Source organism: Pan paniscus, chromosome 1 (genome assembly GCF_029289425.2).
Source record: "Pan paniscus chromosome 1, NHGRI_mPanPan1-v2.0_pri, whole genome shotgun sequence".
Taxonomy (NCBI): domain Eukaryota; kingdom Metazoa; phylum Chordata; class Mammalia; order Primates; family Hominidae; genus Pan; species Pan paniscus.
The window spans coordinates 183,855,001-183,870,536 of record NC_073249.2 but is presented as its reverse complement, the minus strand read 5'-3'; the positions used below and the strand labels follow the sequence as shown (position 1 = coordinate 183,870,536).

General features: G+C 50.9%; 1 protein-coding gene across 1 annotated transcript in view; it reads right to left on the bottom strand.

Moving 5' to 3' along the window:
* The window catches only part of SLC2A1 (solute carrier family 2 member 1), a 32,976-nt gene that overhangs the window by 16,418 nt on the left and 1,022 nt on the right, over positions 1–15,536 (bottom strand). The window contains exon 2 of the mRNA XM_003812860.6: positions 656–751. Within this exon, the coding sequence (XP_003812908.1) occupies positions 656–751 (96 nt within the window). The remainder of the gene's footprint in view (positions 1–655; positions 752–15,536) is intronic.

Sequence of the window (15,536 nt, the reverse complement as noted above, 5' to 3'; positions counted from 1 at the left end):
GGCTCCCTAGGGCAAGACGCCATTTCTGCTTTGACTGGCACAGGGCCTTCAGGGAGAGGACGCGGTTTCAACCTACAAATAAAGGAAGTGTGCTGCCTGTGGATGGGTATGAGTGCAGGCTCAAGGACCACCTGGCAGGCTGGTGTTGGATACCAGCTCTGTCTCTGACTTAGCTGGGTGATATTGGGCGGGTTTCCTCTCTCTGGCCATTTCCCACACCTGCAGGCTGGGAGTGGTGCCTGTTGCCTCCTGACAGTGCTGCAGTGAGCATCAAGTGAGACAAGCCCATGAAAACCCTCTGCAGCCCCAGAATGCCACGGAAATGCAGCATTATTGTATTGAGCTTTGCTTTGAGTTTATTATATCATCAAACATATTATTAAATGACTGAGTTGGGTGGGGGGTTGGTCAAGAGGGCCTATACAAGACCCCAGGTTTCTGTGGGACCTGAGATTCTAGAATTCTGCCACCCTGATTCCAAAGCAAGAGAAGAGTCTCTGACATGATCAGGGCCAGAAAACTGGCTGGAGAGGCAGACAGTACAGTGCGTTCGTATAAATGACTCTAATTCAGGTGGTGGCGTGAGACTGTGGGCATGTGTGATGTGCAACAGAGCAGGCTGGTGTCCATAAGCCAACGATGGCACAGTACTCACCTTCTGGGGGGCATTGATGACTCCAGTGTTGTAGCCAAACTGCAGGGAGCCAAGCACTGCTCCTCCCACGGCCAGCATGAGGCGACCCGTCAGCTTCTGCGGAGAAACAAACCACACTGTTATAGGCGTGTCTGGGAGCAGGTTACTACAGGGCAGGGCCTGGACTGGCAAGTTTCTGTGTTCAGATATCTTGCCTGACTCTTGGCACCACACCAGTCTTTCTCCCAGGAAACTTGGCCAATTCCTGACCTTAGGTGCCCAAACCAGCCTAGCTGACTTCAAGATACTGGGCTGGCCGGTCCATTTCCTGGGGAGAGAGGGGAAGTATGATCTTCTCTCTCTGTAGCCAGGTCTCAGAGAGGGAGAGGCTTTGGATTCTTGGGGGTCTCATTTCCCTGGTGGAGCCATGCCTAGGGTCTGGTGGTTCTAGATTCTCTGACTGGGAGGCCCAGGAACCAGCCCTCCTACGCAAGGGGGCCCAAATTACTTGGTAGGAGTAGCACAGATATAGATAGGAGAAGCACCCTGGATTTGGAGCTGAAGCCGCTGGCTTCTGATTCCAGCCCATCTGCCTGTTTGCTCTGTGAATTCCAGCAGGCTAAGTCCCCCATGTACCACCTCTCCCCTATCCTCCATTTGCTTGTCAGCAAAATGGCAACAGCTTCGTTTGTCACATTGGAGATGTGATCCCACCTTGCCCTACCCTTCCTGCTGTTCACAGGGCAGGAAACTGAGCCCTGAGAGGGTGAGGCAAGTTCCAGATCACTCAGGAGCCTGCAGCAGAGCTCAGGGCTCCGGACTCCCTACCCAGTGCTCCTCACGGCAATAATCCCCAAACCATAAGCCTCCCAAGGTTATATGGACATAGACGACATGCTAGGCAGGAATGCACTTTGGAAAAGTGCACAAGGTGAGTAAGAGTGTGGGGCTAAGGTGTTTCCAATGGGCAAAGGGATGGGAGAGAAAAAGAGCAGTTTGCTTCTGTCCATTGGAAGCCGAGGACCTAAGGCAGCAGGAAGGGCAGAGGCCAGCAGGTGAAGAGCCCTGCTTAGCCACAGGTGACTGAGAGGCCAGCAGGGTGTCAGCCCTGCTGAAGAAAAGTGCTCTTTTCAGCTATAAAAATGAGGAAGTCAGGAAATGTGACATTAGGCAGGCCTTTAACTGATTGTGGGAGAACAGGGCTGCGGGAGGCATGCCAAAGAAACGACTGGCATTCACTACGCACACTACACCAAGCTGGGCCCTGGAAGTGGGTGGAGCTGGCCATGGCCTGGCTGTGGGTCTCTGGGCCTTGGTTTCCACAGAACCCAGAAGCAGCCTTTACTTCAAGATCATCACAGATAGCCCTGGGCATAGCTGTTACCAGGCATATTCCCAGTATGGTCTTTTCATTCTCTGAAAGCGGTCAGTCAGGGCAACGACTGCAAAAGCCAAGGCTCTCACATCAGAGGCTGCGAAAGAGGAAGAAGGCTTCGGCCCAGGAGGAGTGTGCAGCTCAGAGCCCCCTCTGTGTGTGCGCTGCATCCTTCCTTCCCATTAGTCTGTCTACCTGACCCCTTAGCCTGCCTCTGGACATTTATTCCACATGCTGGGGCTTCCCTCATACCACAGGGACTCCATTCCCTCTAAATCCTCTGCATTGCCCAACTAGAAAGACAGCCCCCACCCCCCGTATGTCCTGGCACTGCCCCCAGAATCTCCCTTCTCTCAATTCTCTGGGGGGCCTTCAGGCCCAGAGCTGTTGTTCCGAGTGGGTAGTGAGCAGCTGACAAATTTCTGGGGGACCCCAGCGACACACCAGGTCAAGCCTAATTCATAGGGTGGACACTAATTCAGAGGCTGTGGCAAGGCACTAAGCATCACCAGGAGGGCTCACTAAACAGCGACTGCTAGGCCCGCCACGTGCTGGGCTTTCTGCCTGCAGTATTACCTGCATTTGCTCATGGGATGCAAAGTATATACTGTATTTTTCTGGAACACATTAGAATAGATTAAAAAACAAGCAATGCAGTGACATCAATCTATCATTTAAGAAAACGTGGCATAGTTATATAATGGAATACATAACCTGGGAGTTCAAGGCCGCAGTGAGCTGTGATCACCCCATGGCACTCCAGCCTGGGTGACAGAGTGAGACTCTGTCCCAAAAAACAAAAGCGAAACCAAAAACAGAGCAGTGTGTATATTGTATGCTACCTTTTGGGTTAAAAAAAAAAATTGGCTGGGGGTAGGGGGAGAATATACACATCTATTTAAAAGAATGCACAAGAGGCTAGGCACGGTGGCTCACATCTATAATCCCAGCTTGAGGCCAGGAGTTCGAGACCAGCCTGGCCAACATGGCAAAACCCTGTCTCTACTAAAAATACAAAAATTAGCTGGGCATGGTGGTGCGTGCCTGTAGTCCCAACTACTTGGGAGGCTGAGGGACAAGAATCACTTTATCTGGGAGATGAAGTGAGCCGAGATGGCGCCACTGCACTCCAGCCTGGGCGACAGAGCAGACTCTGTCTCAAAAAAAAACAAAAAACAAGAATGTACAAGAAAGGTAACATTCTAACCCCGGGGGGGCCTGGGTGACTGGGGACAGGGTGAAAGGGAGATTTCATTTTATAGCCTTTGGCACTTTTTTGAATTCTGAATGGTGTGAATGGAATCACCTATTCAAAATAATTTTTACAAGCCCTATGATTTCATATTACTTAGAACAAAGCAATTTAAATAAAAACATTAAGTGGAAAATAATACAAATGATCCATGGATCTGGCAAAAATTATGTTGGTAGAGCATGAGTGAATGACACTGGCTACGTGAGGTAAGTGCTATTATCACAGGCCCTGTTTTACTGAGGTCTGCATCTGATGTTCCAGGGGTCTGGAGCCTCTGAAGTCATCCCTGGGGCCCCACTGAGCAGCTGCTCGATTGTAGCCTCTGTCAATGGGGGCTGCTGGAGGCCAAGGACATACCCCTCCGCTGGACCTTGTCATCAGCAGGTCGAGGTCAAACTCGACTTTAGAAAACCTGCCTACCCATGCCCTGGGTCATATCCACATCCACCCAGGCAGCTGCTGCACTAGGACTGACTAAAATACCAGTGACCCATGCTCTAGGTCTCATGCTAAGTAGAGCTGGGGCCCCGGATGAAACTGGACCCAGTCCTGACACCAAGGAAGGAGTTTCCAGTCCAGTGGGGTGGGGGCAGTGGGGAGGCAGATGAAGATGAGAGGCTAGTGTGGTCTGGGCTTCAACAGGGGGCTGGTATGAGGCACTGTGAGAACCCTGGAGGGAAAGATTTCCAGTTTTGCCTGGGTACAAAAAAAGATGAGTTCCCAGGAGGTGACATTGGAGCTGGGCTGTGAAGGACACACAGAGAGTCTGCCAAGTGGGAAAGCAGTGGCAAGGCTACATTCCAGGTGGACAGAACAGTATGTGCAGGGGGAAGAAATGGGGACCAATCAGTCAGATTAAGAAACAGGGTGCTCAGTGTGGCTCAGTGCTAGGTGTAGGGGGAGGGACATGGCCCCTGCTCCTCAGTAGGCACAAGACACTGCGACCAATCTCAGATTCATGCTGCCACTCTGCTGCGCCCACTATAGCCGGCTTGATCATTGCTGGGCTTCGAAGCAGACCCACGTTTAAATGCAGTAAGCTGCCTCCTTTCACCTTGGAGTTGGATACAAGGCAGCCCTGCTCTGGGCCTTGGTTTCCCCACCTAGAAAACGGGGATGAAAGTTCCTTCCTTAAAGGGTTCCTGTTAAGTTTTCTATCAGTATCCATCATGAAGCCTGGCAGAATTCCCTCCACAAGTGTTTGCTGGATCGGCGAAGAATAGCAAGCTACCCTCGATCGGGTAGCCTCAGCACCATCTGCCCCCACCAGCCAGTGGCTGGAACTGGAACATGGCAATGAAGTCCATTCACTCAACGTGTATTTATTTATTCTGGTGTCAAGCTGATGAACAGTTGGTGATGACTTAGAGAAGGGTACTAGCCCCATAGAGCTTGTGATTTTCTTGTGGGAGCCTTTTTTACTGGTGGGGAGCAATGTACAGCCCAGAGTCTGGGATCCCCAGCAGCCCATCAGCACTCCCTGGGGATGAGACTACTTTCTAGAACATTCCATTCTCTTCCAGGCCTTTGCTCTTGCTATGTCCTCTGCAGTCTCTAGCTTATTACCCATCTGCCACTCAGTTTGGGAACTCCTTAAGAATAGAACCAGGGGCAGGACGCGGTGATCCCAGAACTTTGGGAGGCCAAGGTGGGCGGATCATTTGAGCTCAGGAGTTCAAGACCTGCCTGGGCAATATGGTGAAACCAGGTCTCTACTAAAGTTACAAAAAAAAAAAAAACAAAAAAAAAAACAGCTGGATATGGTGGCACACATCTGTATCACCTGAGCCTGGTAGGCAGAAGTTGCAGTGAGCCAAGATCATGCCACTTCACTCCAGCCTCGGCAACAGAGCGAGATAAAAAAAAGGAATGGAACCTGGGTCATACCGTGTCTGCAGCCAGAGTGACGAGAGTAGGGAACAGCACATGCTAATTGCCAAACAAAGAAACCTGCCACTTTTCAATTTGGCTTTTGGGCAAAGCTGGCTCTGTGAGTATCTGTTGTGCCAGACCAGTGTTCATCCTTAGCCATTTATCAAACCCCTGACGAGTGCTGGAACATCAGAGCTCTGAGAGGTAAATACAGCACCCCACAAAACCCTCCACTCCAAGCCCACAGGGCTGTCGAGGAAGGACCTCTGAAGTCAGGCAGACTGAGTTCAAATCCTGACTCTCCTAGGAGAGTCATGGCCTCCCAGCTTGGCCAGTGACTGGGCTCAGGGTCCAGCACAGAGAAGCATTTCTCATGTCCCCACCCCTCACCCTCCCTATCCCACCGCTGGGGGTCTCACGACCCACAAGAGCCCTCCCTCTCCCAGGAAGCCATGGATGAGGTGTTAAGATTCAGGACCTCTCCCCCAACGCTCGGATGCCAGATGGCCCTGGCCACATTGTATAACTTGCCAAACACTGTGGCCTTTTGACCCATGTCAGTGTGTCAGCATTGCGCTCCAGCCCCAGGGTTGGCCTGCAGCAGGTTCTCAATCTATATTGGCACAGGAAGGGCACGTGGCTACTGCCACTCAGAGGCAGGGTATTCCTGGCAAGAGGAGGGTCCCAGGGCTGGCAGACTCCAGATGTTGCTCCATCTTGTCCTCTTCCCACAGCATCCCACATGGGTTCCCCAGGTGCAGGGAAGCAGGGCTTTCCAACTGCTTAGTCCACAGCTCAAAGGAGTGGGGGAGGGGTTTACCTGAATCCATGACAGCTCTCTTTTAATTTGTTTTGTTGTGTTTCTTACTCATTTAAACGAACTTCTGGGCATTAAAAGAAAGAACCTCAAGGCTGGGCGCGGTGGCTCACACCTATAATCCCAGCACTCTGGTAGGCCGAGGCGGGCGGATTGGTTAAGGCCAGGAGTTCCAGACCAGCTTGGCCAACACAGCAAAACCCTGTCTCTACTAAAAATAGAAAAGTTGGAGCCGGGCACGGTGGCTCACCCCTGTAATCCCAGCACTTTGGGAGGCCAAGGCGGGCAGATCATGAGGTCAGGAGATGGAGACCATCCTGGCTAACACGGTGAAACCCCGTTTCTACTAAAAATACAAAAAAAAAAAATTAGCCCGGCATGGTGGCGCATGCCTGTAGTCCCAGCTACTTGGGAGGCTGAGGCAGGAGAATGGTGTGAACCCAGGAGGCAGAGCTTGCAGTGAGCTGAGATCGCGCCACTGCACTCCAGCCTGGGCGACAGAGCAAGACTCTGTCTCAAAAAAAAAAAAAAGTACAAAAATTAGTGGGGTGTGGTGACACATGCCTATAATCCCAGCTACTTGGGAGGCTGAGGCAGGAGAATAGAATCACTTTAACCTGGGAGGCGGAGGTTGTAGTGAGCAGATATTGCACGACTGCATTCCAGTCTGGGCGACAGAGTGAGACACTCTCAAAAGAAAAAAAAAGAAGACAGCTTTGGCTGCAATAAGAAAGAAAGAAGCTCAAGAAATTGCAGACTGCTGTAACATCGGCACTTTACAGGAGGCACCTGAGGTCAGAGGGCAGGTGCCCAGCCTAGCATACAAACAAAAGCCAGTGTTGGGACTAGAGTTGTTTGGTTTCCTAGCCTGGCATTCTACCCTCTGACCGGTTCCATCCTGCCAAGCCTTTTAAAAAAGAAGAGTGATGGACTAACAGTCCAAAACCTGACCTTAGGGTGACCTTAAGCATTAAGTGCTCCTGAAGCCACTTCCTTTAAGCCTTCCAATGATGTCAAGACCCTTGCATGACTGAACCTCCAGACACCCCTGGTTGCCCTCGAGGCAGAAGGCACTCGCCAGTCTTCAAAGTAGAACTGAGAAGAGGGAGCTGGTGCATTTATCAGCAGCAGCAGCGAGCTGAGGCACCCTGCCAGGGGCTGCTCATACATTCTGATTAACCACCATGAACAAGCTTTTGGGGAGCGATTACTCCCTTTTCACAGATGAGAAATGAGAGAGAGGGAAAAGCGCAGAACCAGGGGACTCTAGGCTTCAGGGAAGCTTCCAATTGGGGGTCTCTGATGCCAAATTCTACGCCTTTCCTGCTTAGGTCCTCCCCCTTGTTTCCGGGTACTGGTCCCTGAAGGAAACAAGGTTTCTACCTGGTGCTTTCTATGTAGGTCAAATTCCATAAAAGCAACTCTCTGAGCCTTGCCCACTCTGAGCTGAGACAGCCCGGGCACAAGCTCAGAAACCTTTGGGCCACTTTGCTGCATTTGCTATAAGCCAAAGTTGGCAAACTATGGCAGCTAAGAATGAGTTTTACATTTTTAAGTAGCTGGGGAGAAAAAAAAGACAATGACTAATATTTTGTGATATGTAAGAATTATATTAAGTTCACATTTCAGTGACCATGAATAAAATTTTATTGGAACACAGCCACACTCATTTGTCTACAGCTGCTTTTGTACTGCAACAGCAAAGCTGAGTGGCAGGCCGAGAACTACATACATGTCCGACAAAGCTGACAATATTTACGCTTTATCTGGCCCTTTAGAAAAAAGTTGATCGGCCTCTGCTTTAAGCCCCACGTCCCCTGAGCTAGCTGCCCAGCATTCTCAAAGCCTTCCAGGCAAAACCACATCCTCCCTAAATAACCGAAAAGGTATGCATCCTATTATGGAATGTGAAATGTAAATGGCTCCTTGGCCATGTGTGGGTGTGGGGCCAGGATCTGGACCCTGGGGAAACTGACACCCCTGAGAAGATACACATTTGGTGGTGAGATGGGCAATAATTCAACTAAGAGAACATTAATTTGGTAAGATTGGGCACATGCAAAGTTCACTGTCACTCTCAGCAGACACATTTAAGTCCCAGCTCCTCCACTTGTGTGACCTTAAAAAAGTCCTTTCCTGGCTGGGCATGGTGCCTCACGCCTGTAATTCCAGCACTTTGGGAGGCTGAGGTGGGCGGATCACCTGAGGTCAGGAGTTCAAGACCAGCCAGACCAACATGGTGAAACCCCGTCTCTACTAAAAATACGAAAAATTAGCTGGGCGTGGGGGGCGTGCGCCTGTAATCCCAACTACTCGGGAGGCTGAGGCAGGAGAATCACTTGAACCCGGGAGGCAGAGGTTGCAGTGAGCCGAGATCGCGCCATTGCACTCCAGCTTGGGCAACAAGAGTGAAACTCCGTCTCAAAAAAAAGTCTCTTCCTCTAAGCTTCAGTTAATTCTCCATAAGAGAGGATCTTCTATGAATAAATGATATTGCTAAGGAAAGATTATGCCTGAATGCATGCTCCCAACAACACTCTTCTAGTCAATGGAAATTCAGCGATAAAACTATACCAAATCCCTGCCTATGGAACTTGATAGGTTAGTTGAAGGCTGGGGCAGAAAATAAATACATGTAATACATCAGGTGGTGAGTGGTATGAAGAAGGTGATGGGGCTGCTATTTCTTAATCATGGTGGGACATGCCTGTAATGAAGTATTATGCAGCTATTGGAAAGAATGAAACACATCTGTGTTTCACATAACATGTATGTGTTATGAAGAGTACCAGGGTAGATTGTTCAAGGGGGAAAAAAAGCAATAGGATGTACATATTGTGTAAGGAACAGGGAGTTAGTGAACTTGTATAGTGGCACTTGGTTGTATGTGCAGAGAGAAACACTGCCAGTATTTACCTCTAAGGGTTGCATTGGTGAACAGAATGGGTTGCAAAGAACTATGCAGAAAGTGGGATCCAACTACACAAATATTCTATTTATAGGCATGTATCTACACATGCACAAAGAGAAGTCTTTAGGGTAAACACCAAACTGTCAAAACTAGAAGACACTCTTTCATTTATTATGCTTCTCTGTAGTTGGCTCTGTAACTTCTGAAGTTTTTTTTTAATCCAATTTTTTTTCCAGTCACATCTAAGAACTTTATTGGACACAGCTTGGATGCCAGGACCTGGTAGGCCCCACACACTGCCTGCTAGGCCCTGGACTGTCCAGGGCTGGAGTGAGGGTAGTTCATGCAAGGAAGTGTCAGACCACATGGTAACCCCACAATGCAACACTGTGGTTAGAGACTTTATATAGCTGGGAGATGGAGGGCTGCCCCACAGATGTATGAACAGGTCCAATCTTCCATAAATAAACCTACAGAAGACAGGAAAATGACACTGGAATTCATCCCTAGACACAGAGTACCCTAGATGGGAGGGGGCATCCTCACTGGTCAGGGGGCCAGGATGGGTGATGAGGGGGCCCAGATATCCACAGCATGGGGCAGGCAGGGGCAAGGATGGGGTCAACAGATGATGGGCATTTGCACTAGGACACTGCATTCACAAGACCAACTACTGAAGGGATATGTGTGTCAGGCTGTTCATTCTGGAATAAGCAGGGGTGATCTTTATATCACATTCTGTGGCTGGTGGGCTCAAAGGCTACTTTGTGGAGAGAATGAGACCATGCAGTGAAAATGAGGATCAGGATCAAGCCCACAAAGAGCCCGGGCTTCTAGGCAGCACTGTGTCCCCCACAGTGCTGATGACATAGCTGGCTGCCGGGCCACTCAGGCCCACACTCAGCCTAGCGCTTGGCTGGAGGAGATTCCCGTAGAGGCTGATGCAGTCGATCAGGGAGTTGGGGATAAGGACTTCCATCACCAGGTTGTAGATGGTGATGATGCCAGCCATGACCGCTGGGACACTGGACTTCAGGATCAGCTCCAGCCGCATAAGGGCCAGGGCCACGAGGCAGTGCTGCTCTAGGCTGTGCCACAGACAGCACACAGGGCTGTGGGATGGAGGCAAGGCGAGCCCAGAGCAGACTCTGTTTACCTGGGGCAGAACCCTCTGGGAATAGCTTCTGCACAGCTGTGAGGGCCACACCCAAGTTATCACACGCAGCAGGGAGCTGAAGGCAGCCCCCACCTAGGGGCAGGAAGTCCTCAAGAAGAACTGCCACAGCTGGGTGATCAAGGAGCCCGGTGTAGCTGTTTGTTTCTTTCCTTGAACTGGGCCCTCCAGCCCAAGAGAGTCCACCTCTTCCTCCAGCAGAGGTGCTTATGGCTAGCTGGCCTGTCTGGGCTCCCACTGTGCTATGAAACCCAATCTGTGCTGCTCAGCACTCCCCAAGCCTGCTGCACAGACCACATGCTCCCCTGGAGCCTCAGTGCCGCTGACCCAGACAGCTAGCTCTCATCCCCAGTACAGCTGAGGACACAAGCTCCAACAAGAAGTGTGGCTGGCCTAAGGTCCAATGGTAGAGCTGTTTCTGATGGAGCCGTTTCCTCCCCACTCCCAAATGCCAGGGCAGGGGGAGATAAACTGGGCTAGGAGACATAGGCAGACTTCCTGTCCAGCAGAGGCCTCAGTAGCCAAAGGCTCCATCAGCTGAGGCCTGGCAAGAGCTCTCTCCCATTCCAGGGTGCAGAAGCCTCAGGGAGGCAAGTCAGTGTGGTCACAAAGAGAGGAGATGCTGTCTTCTTTCTGCCCAGGTTCAAGGCCTGGGAGCCCTGCTCAGTTACTGCAAAACCCTAATGTTTATGCATCAGCTACTGCCAGGCCTGGTGGCTGGAAGACAGAGCCTCAGGCTCCAGTCCACCCCTCCCATGGAGAGAGGTAACAATTGGAGGCTTGTTTGGGTAGCCAGGGCTGGGCCCGCAGGCCTGGACACAGCCTCTCTGAGCCCATGAATCTGGTCAGGAGGCCTCCCAGCCTCCGCCATCATGGGGACGTCGGTTACCAGACTGAGTGAGCGGCTTTATCACCTTTATGCCCAGGAGTGAGGTGGGGGAAGGGGTGAGGTTGCAGGCCCCAAGCCAACACTGCACACTTTCCTCTTTGTTCCAGGCCTCCCCAGCTTTGCCAGTCTTGGGGAAGCAGGGAGCTGGATGGCTGTACCCTTGGTACTTGAGCAGAGCTCTGGGCCGACACCCCGTGACCAGGAGGCACTGGGCAAAGCTGAGCTCCTTGAAGTCACAAGCTGATTACGGGGGATTTGAGGCTGGCCCAGCTCCGGGGCAAACAGGGTCGAATCCCTGGATGGCTCTGTACTAGACAAGGATCATCTTGGGGCTGTTTACATCATTTGTACACCCAGACTGGCCTTACAAAGGGTCTTTCCACTTAAAATAGCCACTTCTCTAATTTAGGGCATGGGGCCAGTCTCACCACATCCACTGGGGGTAGCCAAGTCTCTATTTACTGAGAAGGAAACCAAGGCTCCAAGGAAAGCCACTTCTTCAAGGTCAGAGTTTAGTGGGAACATCTAGTGTTTTGTTTCCATTCACAGTAGAGTTTCAGTTGTCAAGTTACGTCTAATCCAACTTTCAGGCTCCTATGGCATGGCAAGTCCCGTGTCTGGGGATTCCTGCTCATTTGGGGTGGGTGGAGGATGGCACAGACAGGCATGTGGAGAACAAAGCATCTTTAAAAAAAAACACAGCTAGGCCGGGCGCGGTGGCTCACACCTGTAATCCCAGCACTTTGGGAGGCCGAGGTGGGCGGATCACCTGAGGTCTGGAGTTCGAGACCAGCTTGACCAACATGAAGAAACCCCATCTCTACTAAAAAAAATACAAAAAAATTAGCCGGGCATGGTGGCACATGCCTGTAATCCCAGCTACTCGGGAGGCTGAGGCAGGAGAACCACTAGAACCTGGGAGGCGAAGGTTGTGGTGAGCTGAGATTGTGCCATGGCACTCCAGCCTGGGCAACAAGAGCGAAACTCCGTCTCAAAAATCAAAACAAAACACAGCTCCATAGAACGCCTCAAATCTTTTGTGATAGCCTTATCTCGGACAAATCTCTTCCCTTCTCTGGACTCAATTTCCCCATTTGTCAAATGGAGGGCTGGGCCATGGCTGGAAGGCCCCTCCTGCTCTGGGTTCCTTCCACCCTCTAATGTCATCCTGGAAAGGCTGGCAGCATGTCTTGGGGTGGGAGGCTCAGTGTGTGATCTTGGCAAAGTCATTTTTTATTGGACCATGAGGTCACTGTAACTTGTATCACGGGGCAGTTGTGAGGACCCTTGGAGTTAATGGACATGAATGTCCCTTTCAAACTATCCCAAGGGTGACCCAAATTCAGAAAGGTAGGCAGGAAGCCTAAGGCAAAAAAGCAAAGCAAAGAAGCCCAAAGCAGCGCAGGGCACTCACATGAGCTGACCCTCCCTGGCCTGGCACTCTCACCCATGTGCCATGCCTACTCACTTCCCAACAAGCCCCTACTAGGAAGAATGGGTTAGTGGGAGCTTTAATGATTTACCTGACTTAATACCCATGGGCCAGCATCCTGACTCCCCAAAAGCTCATACTGCCAGAATGCCAGCTTTTGGATAAAGGCCAAGGCCCAGGTACAAGTCACCCACAGCCCAGGTAAGTGCAATGCATCATGGGAGTCCAAGGAAGCAAGAAATATTTATGGAGCATCTATGGGGACAGAGACGTACATTCTTTTCTGAATTCCTAGACACTGTAATGATGAAAACTGGGCAACTAAGCTAAGCTGGGATTCAAAACCACATATGCAAACACCTATGTTTGGCCGGGTGCGGTAGCTCACGCCTGTAATCCCAACACTTTGGGAGGCTGAAGTGGGCGGATCACCTGAGCTCAAGAGTTCGAGACCAGCCCGGGCAACATGGCGAAACCCTGTCTCCACCAAAAATACAAAAATTTAGCTGGGCACGGTGACGCATGTCTGTGGTTCCAGCTACTCAAGAGGCTGAGGTGACAGAATCGCTTGAGCCTGGGAGGTAGAGGTTGCAGTAAGCGAAGATACTTGCCTGGGTGACAGAGTGAGACCTTGTCTCAAAAAAAGACAAAAAACAAAAAACTATGCTGTCTGTACCACAAAGGGGCTGAGAAAGCCTGCAGATTTCTGATTTTTCCTTTTCTGGAAGGTAGAGACTGGCCAGAAAAGTGATGAGTGATGGGCACAGGCAAGGCTAGTTACAAGTTCTTCACGAAGGGTGGGGTGAGACATCTGGGGCAGGGCTCACCCTTGCATGCTGCCCAGGAGAGATCGTGGGCGAACCCCTGGCTTGTAGGCAAGGTGATTCCATCTGTCCCCTACTTCCTATTCAGCTAAGCTCATTACTGTGAGTTACAGAGGAGCACAATGGAACACGGGGAAGTTAGTTAAGTCAGTTCCCATTTCCTAGGAGACAAAGAGGAACATAGCAGAACCAAGGCTTTGGAGCCAGACACACCTGGTTTTCAGATCTTGTGTGAAAGGCAAGCGATATGACCTCCCCAGGCCTCTAACATCATGCACAAAAAGGCTGTGCTTGCAGGTCAAATCAGCAGTCTCCAAAGGGAAGGGCTTTATTCCAGAATGTATATGGAATGATCTACACAAGATTTGGAGGGGAAAATGACTATAACTGCTGTCTTGTATCTATTTGTCTTTTGAAATTTCTATTTTATGAAGGCATATCATCTGTTAGTATCAAACTGCATGTGCATGAATTTAAAAATACAGCCGGGCGTGGTGGCTCACGCCTGTAATCCCAGGCCTGTAATCCCAGCACTTTGGGAGGCCGAGGCGGGCAGATCATCTGAGGTCGGGAGTTCGAGACCAGCCTGACCAACATGGAGAAACCCCGTCTCTACTAAAACTACAAAAAAAAAAAAAAAAAACATTAGCTGGGTGTGGTGGCACATGCCTGTAATTCCAGCTACTCGGGAGGCTGAGGCAGAAGAAACGCTTGAACCCGGGAGGCAGAGGTTGCAGGGAGTTGAGATCGCGCCATTGCACTCCAGCCTGGGCAACAAAAGCGAAACTCCATCTCAAAAAATAAATAAATAAAAATAAAAAAATAAAAATACAGATACACCACTGTGAAAGAGGTGTTCCAACATTAATTACTGACGAGGTAGACAGTGGAAAACTTGGAGAACACTCCATGAAGAGCACCCACCTGCTACACTATTTAGAACCAGCTGGCACAAGGGGCCACCTTTGAAGATAGGCAAACTCTCTCCCTTCTGCCCAAAATTCAAGAAATGTTGTGGTGAAGAGAGACAGTGGAGACAGAAATGAAATTAAATCTGATGGGCCTGGGTTCAAATCCAGTTCAACCACTTACTAGCTGTGTGACTTTGGCAAACTTATTTCCCTTCTCTGAGCTCCAGGCTAGTGAGTAACCAGCAGGGCTATAAGGTCCGTGACGCTGAAAGTAGTTTGGCTAAGAACCTGCTGATTTTCTCCTCCACTTTTCTGTCTCCACGTAGAATATTCCCTTATCCACTCAACAAATAAATACCCATGTCTGGCATAGTATGCTGAATAGATAGTTCCTTCCCTAGAGGAAGTGACAAAAGTGATCTCTTTCAGATGGAAAAACTGAGGCCCAGAAGTTAAGTGGCCTGCAAGAGCCCTGAGATATTTGGACTTTCTTGCCACTAGCTAGAAGAGCTTCTCGCTGAACTTTTGTTTAGTTATATCCCACCCTTACGGCTCACCTAAGATCCTGGGAGCCTTCCCCGGGAACTTCCCCGGGGTCTCACCTCAAGCGAGGGCCCAGGAAGGGTGAACCAAGTCGTCTGGATTTATGGATTCAACAGGTGTGGGGCGGAAGGCCTTTTCCTGCCGAGGGTGCGGCCCAGCGTCACCCCGCTCAGTCTCAGCGGGACACCTCCACAGCCAGTAGGAAGGGCAGTTCAAAATTCAGTGCTACCCCCGCGTCCCAGCTAAGAAAACAAGGGCCATCCAGGTGCCCTCCCAGCTGACGAGATGGAAAAATCAAAGTATAATAGATAAAGAGGGACCGTTTCAAAAGAAAAAGGGGACTTGAAAATATTGTAGACTAGGGGGAGGAAGGGAGGTGGAAAGAAACAATGCCCTACACACAGGAGGGGCTCCACAAACAATTTGTTGAAAAGAAATCGCTCTGCGGACGCTACAAAGATGCCCTGCAGGACAAGCCCACTTACACAGGAAAAAAGAAATCCTATCTAGGGAGTTGTTGGTCCCCAGAGTCCCCATCCCTCATTCCCCAACCCCGTGGCGTGCGCGCTTCCCGCTAGACTTCAGCCTGGGGCTCTTTCCTGGCCCCCAGATCCCCCGCCCCTCCGGTTGCGCTCCCCGCCCGGCCCCGAGGGTAAACCTGCCTCCGCGGAACACATCTCCGCGAGACTGGGCCAAAGCTTTGGGGCCTGCACTCCCCGCAAAGGAGAGCCTCCGAGACCGGAGGTTCATCTCAACCCCCGCGTTCGAGCCCGGGCCTGGAGAAAAGTGCCCTCCCCTCGGCCTCGGCCTCGTCACCGCGGGGGACTGGCGGGAGGAGTAGGGAAGGCCGGTGGGACACCTCGCACCAGGCCGCCCACCTACAGGGGCGCCCGGGCTAG